The 10,918-nt window shown below is 34.0% G+C and overlaps 1 protein-coding gene across 1 annotated transcript in view; it reads right to left on the minus strand.

Annotated features, from left to right (window-relative positions):
• DSG1 (desmoglein 1) overlaps window positions 1-9,482 on the minus strand; it is a 34,754-nt gene extending 25,272 nt beyond the window's left edge. Inside the window, exon 1 of the mRNA XM_051970294.1 lies at window positions 9,274-9,482. Within this exon, the coding sequence (XP_051826254.1) occupies window positions 9,274-9,321 (48 nt within the window). The 5' untranslated portion in view covers window positions 9,322-9,482. The remainder of the gene's footprint in view (window positions 1-9,273) is intronic.
• Window positions 9,483-10,918: the final 1,436 nt, after the last annotated feature.

The following is a 10,918-nucleotide window of genomic DNA, read 5'->3' on the forward strand; positions in this document are numbered from 1 at the left end:
CTCTGTAAATGGAAATATAATACCTATAGTGCTTTTGCCACATGATTATTCTCAGAACAAAATTAAATAATTCAGGAAAATTGTTTTGTAAGTTTTAATGTGCTATATCATCTATTATTATATATTGGATAAAGTTTCCAAGTCCATATCTAATGATGTTTTACTTAAATGAATATAATCAAAAGAATTTGAGGAAAGAAGGCTAAATTTATTTTATAATTTATAATGTATCCAATTTATTTTTATTATAAAAGACACATAAGAATAATTTATAGTAATGTCATAAAATGTAGTATAATATGTTATTAATATAATATATACAGATATTTTATATATGTATAAAATATACTATAATGTAACTTATTAGTCCCATTTAAATTTCCAAAGTTGAACCTCTAAGCTCTTCCTACACTATGAAGTTTATTGTGTGAATTCTGAATCTCAAATCTTATACATTTACATTTGCCCATTCTGTTTAGATTAGAAAAGCCTTTTTACACCATAACTAAGAAGATAAAATTTAGAAAAAATTAAATATCTAGCTAACAGGCAGTAGGAGACAATGGGTAGAGGGCTGACCTCACAGTCAGAAAGACCTGTGATTGGTTCCTGAAACATCCTAGTTGCATGACCATAGTTGAATGATTTACCCTCAATACCTCCAGGCAACTTTGTGAGACTATAAATTAGAGAGGAGTTGCCTATCTTCATTGGTGACAGAGTTTCTACACCAGCAAATTTCCACATTGAAGAAGTTATAGGTTTGTACTATCTTTCTGCCTCCAACAAAAGACAACCTCTTCTCCAAAGTGTCTTCTTGTGCAATGCCAAATATCACACATTCTTTGCTTATTTAAATGTATTACTAGTTCTTTTGAGTCAGGAACTAGTTTCTCCATATCATTGTCATTATTCCTTGGTTTCCGGAAACACACCAAAAAAAAAAATACTTTCCATGTTGAAAGATAAACTGTCACAGTGGCAGAATTACAGTTAAAAATTAGTTTTTGAATCATTAGAGTGAGCTTTAACCTTTAACATTTCCATTCTATGCTGTGTGATGTGTACCTTATCCATAGCATCATACAGCATAGAATGGAAATGGACACATAGTAAGCTTTTAATAAATGCTTATTTCTTTCCTTTCTTCCATCCATCCATCCATTCATGTGTTTTCTTTCACAACTCATTTCCATTAAAAAAAAATTTGGGCATCTCATTAATTCACCATTAGAATTTGAAAGCAATGTGTTGTAACAGACAAAGGAACCATAGTTTCAAGTCCTGACTACAGAAGCAAGTGGCTGTTTGATCTCATTTATTGTCTCTCAGCAAATCTCCTCAATTTGTTTAATGAGGCAATTGAATAAGATAATATCTAAGATACCTTGCCTAGCCTTAATATTATATTCAATGCAATTGTGGTTGTCCTGAATTCCCCTCTACATTACTCCTCAATGCAGAAAGAGATTCCTTCCTGAAGCATTTCTTTTTTCTGTCTTTAGTAGCAAAATTCCTTCAGAGATCAATTATATTCACAAGAAAATTTTACAGGGGTGATGTAGAAGAGGTAATATCATCAAATAATAGAGACTTTCTTCCATCTATGGACTTGTAAAAACAGAATGGTGCTAGGCAGCAAACTCTACCCTGAGTTTAGATTTGTAGTTAAGCTCTTTCTGAAATTAGCTGTTTTACCTTGAAAAGTCATTTAGTTTTTGTACATCTGAGTTTCCTCACTGGCAAAGCAAGATGACAATATTTGTACTATCTTCCTTGAAAGATTTTTTTGTTGGGAAAGTACATGGGAAATGTATATTACTATTATGCTGATTTCATTTTTTTCATCCCTTAAACATTTCCCTTAATTGGGTGATTTCTAGTTAAATGAAGAGGGGACAACTTTGAACAAAATCATAAAAATTCTAATTAATGATCTGCAATTATTTGGAACTATGCTCAAAAAGTTATCAGACTCTGCATACCCTTTGATCCTGCAGTGTTATTACTGGGCTTATATCCCAAAGAGATCTTAAAGAAGAAAAAGGGACCCATATATGCAAAAATGTTTGTGGCAGCCTTGTTTGTAGTGGTCAGAAACTGGAAAATGAATGGATGCCCATCAATTGGAGAATGGTTGGGTAAATTGTGGTATATAAATGTTATGCAATATTATTCTGTAAGAAATGACCAACAGAATAATTTCAGAGATGCCTGGAGAGACTTATATGAACTGATGCTAAGTGAAATGAGCAGAATAAGGAGATCATTGTGCACTTCAACAACAATGCTATATGAGGATCAGTTCTGAAGGACATGGCTCTCTTCAACAATGAGCTGATTCAGACCAGTTCCAATTGTTCAGTAATGAAGAGAATCAGCTACACCCAGAGAGAGAACTATGGGAAATGAGTGCAGACCATAAAATAGCATTTCCACTCTTTCTGTTATTATTTGCTTGCTGTTTTTGTTTTCCTTCTCAGATTTTTTTATTTCTTTCTAGATACGATTTTTCTTGTGCAAGATAACTATAAATATGTATACATATATTGGATTTAACATATACTTTAACATATTTAACATGTATTGGACTACCTGCTATCTAGGGGAGGGGGTGGAGGGAAGGAGGAGAAAAGTTGGAACAGAAGATTTTGCAGGGGTAATGTTGAAAAATTACCCATGCATATGTTTTGTAAATAAAAAGCTATAATAATAAAATTTAAAAAATAATATGCAATTTTGTTATGGGCTCTCTACTGATTAACCAATAAGCATATATATGTCTTTTATACGCAGTAGCTCTAAATGTAGAGGTGGCTCTAATGAAATTATGTTGCATCATTTTAGTGGATATTATCCAAATGTTAAACTGAATTAAAGCTTGTGCAAAATACAATCTGTCACTAATAAATAAAATCTTTCTTTTGACCGCAGACATCCCTAAATTTTGCAAAGTTGATTTTTGTGTTAGCAAATTGATAGTTTCTGCTATCTTGGTTGACTAACCCACAACCTCCCAAGGCAGACTTCTCATTTGACATAATTAAATTCCTGAGGAGAAATTTGTATGCTTAGGGATTGCTTCAGTAGTACTGGGAGCAATTTGGCTAAAGTTTCCCTAGAAAGTAGAATGTTGAAACTCTCCAATCTACTTCCTGTTTGCAAATTGGTGACTAAGTTGAACACTAGATCATGCTTCCCTGAAAGGATGGTCATGATAATAGTAAAGTGGACAGTGACATTTAAGGGATATAGCTTATGTGTAAGATAGAGTAAATATATATATAATAGTCGATCTGGCTAAGCTTGAACTAGCAGGAGCCCTTAGGATTATATATGCACTAAAAATATGAATCTTTGTCTCCTAGGTAAACAATGGATATGCATTTATTGAACACCTACTATATGTCAGGAATTGTGGTGGGTGCTGGGGATATAGCTGGCAATTATTCAACAAGGTGGGACAGTGGTTATATTGTTGGGACCTGAATTCAAATGCTCTCTTATACAATTACTACTTGGTCAAGTCATTTAGCCTTTTTTCAGCTTTAGCTTCTTCATCTGTAAATTGGCTTTGATTACTACACCACTTACTTTACAAGGCTATATGAGGAGTAAATGAGGTAACACATGTAAAACACTTTGCAAATCTTAAAGCACTGTATAAATGTTAGATATTGTTATTATTGTTATAAAGACATTAATAAAACAATATCTGCCCTCAAGGAGCTTATAATCTATCAGGAGAGACATGTATATATGTGCATGTGGGTTGTTCAATTATTTCAATTCTGTCTGATTTTTTATGACCCCATTTGGGCTTTTTTGGGCAAAGTTACTGAAATAGTTTGCCATTTTCTTCTCCAGTGTGTGATATATGTGTGTGTATATATATATATATATATATACACATACACACAAATACATACACACATATATATATATATATATATATATATACTTGAAGCCATATCTGAATATATATACATATAACCACAGATATATACACATGCTATATATGTAGCTGGGCAGAGATTTTAAATTTTCACTCTGTTGCTCCATAAACTTTAATATCTCCCTCTGTCCCTGGAATCAAACATAAACTTTGGCCTTAATCCCCCCAAAACACCATCCAAATACAGAGAGAGAACTATGAAGACTAAGAATACATGCTATGTTCACTTTTTTCTTCTGTTTTTTTTTCTCTAGTGGTTTTCCCTTGTTGTTCTGAATTTTCTCTCTCGACATGATTCATAAAGAAATATATTAAAAAATAAATGTATATGTATAGCCAAAAAATGTTGTGTCTACATGTAACTGGGGAAAATAAAAATTAAAAAAAAAATTGTCCTTCAAAGGCCTACACAACCTTGCCCCATTCTACCTTTCCAGGATTATTGTAGATTATTCCCATTCACACCCTTGATGTGACTGCTGAATTGACCTCATTATTTCTCATACACAGCATTCGCTTTTTCCCTTCTTCATGTTTTTGCATAAATTGCATAGATTATTCTCCATTCCTGTAAAGACCAGCCTCCATTTCTAGAAGGCTTGCCATCCTTACATCTGCCTCTTACAATCTTTCAGAGCTCAGTTTAGGTACCATTTCCTGCATAAGACTTTTCCTTACTTTTTTTCCCTTCCCCAAATTCCACCCCTCCCCCCAATTGTTAGTACTTGTGTCCCTAAAATTACTTTATATTTTCTGTGTACATGTTGTCTCCTCCAGTAGATTATAAGCTCTCTAAATGTAGGTATTAATTTATTATATCTTTTTATGTCCCATACCTAACACAATGCCTGATCTATGGTGGGTGCTACTTAGCGAATGCTCTGGCTGAATCAGTATTTTAAATTAGAAATAGAGCCACGAGCATGAAGTAAGGGTCCTTTTAAATTTCTTTCCATCTCTAAATCCGCAAACCTATATATGACGTCCTGATCCTTTTGTTTCTCAGCCTTTCTGGTCTATTCTCAATGGTCAGTTCTCATTTTCCTTGTTTGAGTATGTTTGATTCTTGATTATCTGGATATGAAAACCAACAAATATTCCAGAAAAAGTAAACCTCATAGCTTAAGTTGTTTAAAAAAAAAATTAATTCCTTTTTATAACTTGAATTTAGAAATGAAAAAAAAAAAGGCATTAAACAGATAAGCGGTGATCAGAGCAGAGTACAATTCTTCAAGTGGTCATCTGTCATCTAAAGTTTGAACGGAAACTAAACTGATAAACAATCCTCATTTTCTATAGGTTAGCACACTTGACATCCAGGAAAAAAGATTTTTCTTTTCTTTTTTTTCCTAGAGTTAAAAATATTTTCTTTTTCATTAGGTTGAAAGAGTTTGCTTTTGTACAGTCAGACACTGTATTCTGTCCTGATTTGCAATGGTGCATTGCAGATGGAAACTTGCAAGTAATTAAAAAAAAAAAATCATTAGGTCGGCAGAAATTCAACCTGTTCTTTTGGGCCACTCCCACACGTATTACACCACACCCTTCTCCACCTTCACATTCATCCACAGAAAGTTTTAATACTCTCCATACAAGAATACAAACTTCTCAGTCAACAGGAGGTGAGCTGGACCAAGTAAATTTTCACAGAAAAAAAAATTCAAATGAAAGCTAGGTAGATTAGGTTTTTGGACTCCTAATTGATCATTTTCTTTGGTTTTTAATTTCTCCAGTCCTTGATCATGAGATTGTAGTTTACTGGCATAGCAAGCTTTGTACCCTGCCTTGAGTATGCACTTAATAAATGTTTGTTACTAGAATTTCTTTGATAAGTTTTTCTTACCTCTTGTGAATTTTTCTCTACCTCTACAACCAGTTTCTCCTGGCTCTCATCTATAATAGATTTCCTACCTCTCCCCTCTACCCCTAAAGAATGGAAACAGCATCTGATATTTCTAGCTCTATAAATGAACTGAATATTTGACAAAGTGGACAATCTATGTCTCACAAAAGGAGATACTGTTAAGCATGAGAAATGTTTTTAAGTGGGCAAGAAATCACTCAGCAAATTCTGGAAAATCTTCTCAACAGTATGAAGAGTATTTCCTGGTGTGGATTCTGTATTTTTTTTTTTTTTTAAATTCTGTAATGCAGAGGATACAAAAGTCTTGAAACTCATTAAGTAAATGAGCAGAATTCATAATGAAGTTGATAGAAAATTTGTGGGAAGAATTGTCACATTGACCACTTTCTGTTTTTAAACATATAAACTATGTTAAATAAGTTTAAAGCTCCTATTGACTAACTTTTTATTTGTTCTTATTCAGTGGAGTATTTTGTGGCCCTACTTCAAATAAGCACTGAATTTGTGACTAAGAGCTCCTTTACTTACTATTTTTGACATGCTTAGTTAAAATATATATGTATACAAAATATATCTGTAAATACATATATGATATAATGAATGAAGTTTAGTAAACAGTGAGATCACAATGTCTTTAAACTGTTCAGAGAAAGGTTAAGGAAAATAATTTTCTTCCGGATTAAGACACTATGGGCAAATACTAAATAACTTTTCTAAAATAAAATACTTAGGAAAATGCAAGATGGGACTGTGAAGAAAAAAAAAGTAATTGTTACCAAATAGAACATGGCAATAAACTCTATGAGGGTAGAGACTAAGCCTTATCTAAACATTGCATATCTCTGAGCACCTGTCATAGTTTTCTAGATGCAACCTGCTTAATTGATGTTTGTTAGGTTGAACATACATAGAAGCAAAAAGCTGGTCAGATTCATTTAGACATACCAGACTCTGAAAATCTCTCTCCATAGAGGAACAATGCAGAGAGCAAGTCATTCTGGGAACAGTTTTTTTTTTTTTGGAAAGGGGTGAGAAATTGAAGGGTTACTAAATTAACAGAGAGATTTATTTATTATTATATAGAGTAGAAACTTTATTATATAAGGTAGAAATATTATATAATCAATTAGAAAAATCATATAAAAATAAACTACTAATGGAATTACAAAATTTATTAACTGAAAACATAAGTTCCCAACTATCTTGAAAGGGAGGTGCTATTATTAACCCATTTTACATTTGAGAAAACTAAGGCAAATAGAAGTAGCCTAGAGTCACAGAGCTAATAAAGTATCTGAATTCAGATTTGAATTTAGATCTTCTCAATGAAAAGCCTAGTGCTCTATCTACTGCAATACTAGCTACCTCAATGCCGTCATAACTTGAGGGATGTTGAGAGATTGAGGGATTTCCCCTGTCATTTCCCCCATTAACAAATCCAAAAATTCTAGGAAAGAACTACAAAATGGGAGTATTGTTTAGCTGAGTGCCCATTTAAAGTAGCCACATTACCGCCTCGTGAAGTTCATTTATAATTAATTTAATTCAAGTTGCAGTGCAGTTTAACCCAGCAGCTCCATTTTAGCTAACCACCATTCATTGAATCAAAGACCTAAGTTGTTATTAAATAGAACCAACATTCCAGACCTAAGTTAAGCAAGTAGAAACAAATATGAACCAAAACACCGTCTCCTGCCAATTTCAAGGATAATGTAGCTGGCATTTGCCTTTTGGGATTACTTTAACCTTTCTGTGAAAAAGGGCATCAATGTTTCTGTGGCATTTTGAAAAATATCAAATAAATGAATATAATACTATGTACTTTATGGACATATTATTAATACTCTTTGTAAAGGATGAACCATGTTTTTTCTAGAGAGGAATTTACATGATGTGAAATAACATTAAAAAATAAAACTTCCCATGAAAATTTTGTTTCCTGTAACTTTGAAGAACTGTTCCATTTTCACAACTTTTGAAAATAAAAACCCCTGATTTTTAACTAAATTGGAGTGTTTAGAATACAGAATTACTGAGATCCCTTCCAATTCTCCAGTTCTATGATTCTACATTTTAGACCATATCCTAATATACTAAAAAATTTTCAACATTTTGGTCCTAAGTAATATTCTGACCATTGAATATAACTTTTTATTTCAAGCAAGGGGAACACAGGATCATAAATCTACAGCTGCAAGAGACCTCAGAGCCTCTAATTCCACCTCTTTATTTTATGAAGGAGACTGAAGTTCAGGCTTGTATCAGGGCTCACAGGGATTGGAAGCAGGATATAATAACAATCAGTCACATTTACAGACAGCTTTTAAAAGTTTTTAAAGTGCTTTCCTCACAACTACTTTGTGAGGCAGGCAGTGCTAGTATTATTATTATTGTTGTTGTATTATATTAGTATTGTTATTATTCCTGTTTTGCAGATAAGCAAACGTTATGTTTTTTTCCAAAGCCACAGCGACAAAAGGATTTGAGAGAGCAAGGTGTTGAACCAAAGTCTCCTGACCCCACATCCCATGCCTTTCCACTATGCTAAACTGACTTTCCACTGGTGAGAAAAGCCACAGTAATAATTATACAATAACCCTTTAATTATAACAGTTATTTCACATGCCTCATCACTTATAAATCTTCTATACTGTCATTTTTATTGAAACCATCCAAATATAACAAAATCACTTTTCCCACCCTGGAGACACTTGGGCTTTAAAGAAAACCTATGAAAGCCTGCTCTGATCAAACTGAGTTTCCAGGAAGATAATTAGAATTATAGGATATACAACTGGAAGAGGTCTTAGAGTTTATCTTAAGCAGCTTCTTCATTTTATAGATGTGAGTAGTTATATTCTACAGAATGAATTAGTCCTGTTTTATTTCCTTGATTAAAATTTTGTAGGGAATTATCCTCAGGTTGTAGTGGGGGAGAGGGGAAGGAAAGAGACAGAGAAGAGAGAAAGCATCAGAGACGTGCACACCTACAGAGAAGAGAAAGAGAGAGAGAGAGAGAGAGAGAGAGAGAGAGAGAAAGAGAGAGAGAAAGAGAGAGAGAGAGAAAGAGAGAGAGAGAGAGAGAGAGAGAGAGAGAAAGAGAGAGAGAGAGAGAGAGAGAGAGATTGAGAATGTCAGTGCTTTGATAATTGAAAAAGTTTGAATACACCAGTATTCCAAATGACAAAATTCAATGTTAGGCAGTGCAAAGAATTTTCAAAATCCAGCATGTCTTTGGTATGTTATTATCCTGAGGTGTAAAAATGAACAACTGAGTGAGGTATCAGAACAATCTTAAAGAAAAAAACTTAATTTGCAAATGTGGCTTATAAAAGTCATCCCAGTTATTAATATGAACTGTTAGTTCAGATTATAGCATTAAGTACTCTCTTCCAAAATTGGTCTCACTAGTTATGCAGACAATTTTATTGATTTAAAAAATGGCTCTACTTACCCCTAAAATAAACAGAACGGCAACGGTTCTGTACAGGAACCAGTCCATTGCTTCTGACTGCTCCTACATCCAAGGCTCGGGGAGTTACGCTTTTGACTTCTGTTTCTTTTTCCTTCCCACCCCCCTCTTCTGATGCCTAATTAAAAAAAAAAGATCTTGGTAGATGTTCTTACATGCAGGCTTTGAGATGTTTCTGCCTTCTTGTGAAGGAAGGACTGAAGGTACGTATAACCCAGTCAGTATCCCCACCCCAAAATCCTGGGCTGGTCTCACTGAAATACCTGACAAGATCATTATTGCTCCCAGGTAAAAGCTATGGGACACACCCTTCTAGTTTGGAAGCAGTTCTCTGTGGGGCACAGAAGTTTCCCTCCTTCTCTGGAGGTTGTCAAGTTAAATCATTTAAAGTTATTAAAAATCTAGAAAAAGATAAAAATGGACAAGTTCTATATCATTGTGCAGGGTAATAGAAGGGCCTTTATCTCCTTACCCGATGAAAAAGAAAATGCTGTCTATATGTAGGTTATGGGTGAGGTGCATATTTGGGTGACTGTGCATAATCAAGGCTTCAGATCACATGGAGAAATTAACAAATTTGACTCAACCAAACTTGGAGAAAGTTTAAGCTGGAAGAGTCATATATTTGTTAAGCTAATGGTTAAGTAACTTGAAAGTTTTATTAAAGTTGAGAGATCATATTGTCATTTATATGGAGGAAAAAAATGGGTTGATGATTTAATTTACAAAGTTTTCTCTGTGATTCCTCTTGGTGGAAATATGTATGTCCCTAAGTGCCCTCCTTAAGCCCAGTTCTCTCTGTAGACAGCTTGTCTTCCCCTCCTCCAAATCAATTCCTTATTTTTCTTAATTTATTCCTGTCCTTTCTCCACATACTTTCATACATAAGCAGAACTAAAAGTTGTCTTTACTAGAATTTTTTAAATAGAGATAATAAGGAAAGGTTTGACGAATAGTAAAGATTGACCAGGGCCAGTAAAGACTGACCAATAGAAACAAGAGAAAATGTGGTTTAGGTCAACCAGGTTAAAAATAGTTGATAAACTCACCACTGGCCTGAGCCAAGACTGTGTGGAGTCAGCCAATTATAACAAAGGAAATACGCTGGAGACCTGGCCACCCACATGTGAACACAGGAAATCGAATGATGACCTGGGTTTGTGAGAAGAAGTAATAGCTCTTGTGGGGCAATATTTGATTTCAAATTTGGTTTGAAATGGTTTGAAGGAGGCAAATAGAAGGGGGGCTTGGCACCCTGTGAGTGCTGGATAGAAACACATTAATTGGTCATAATTAGGAAGTGAGCAAGAGATAGTACAAGTTAACATAATGGGTTTTTGCTATATGGAAGATGCCTTTCCTCCATGTGTGCACCAGAAAAAAATAAGCATTTAACTTTATAGGGGCGTAAATGGAGATCCAGTTACTCATTGTGGAGCTCTGCAAACTGAAAAGTATGAAACTGCTTCTGTTTTGACAGGTCTTAGCAAGACATCAGCAGGGAATGAACAATTGGTTGCTCTGTTTACAAATAAAAATAATGAACTATGGTATTCAGGCCAGATTTGTCACCAGTGAAGTAAAATAGATAGAACACTCCATGATATATTCATAATAGTTAGTAGTA

This window comes from Antechinus flavipes, chromosome 1, assembly GCF_016432865.1.
Source record: "Antechinus flavipes isolate AdamAnt ecotype Samford, QLD, Australia chromosome 1, AdamAnt_v2, whole genome shotgun sequence".
Taxonomy (NCBI): domain Eukaryota; kingdom Metazoa; phylum Chordata; class Mammalia; order Dasyuromorphia; family Dasyuridae; genus Antechinus; species Antechinus flavipes.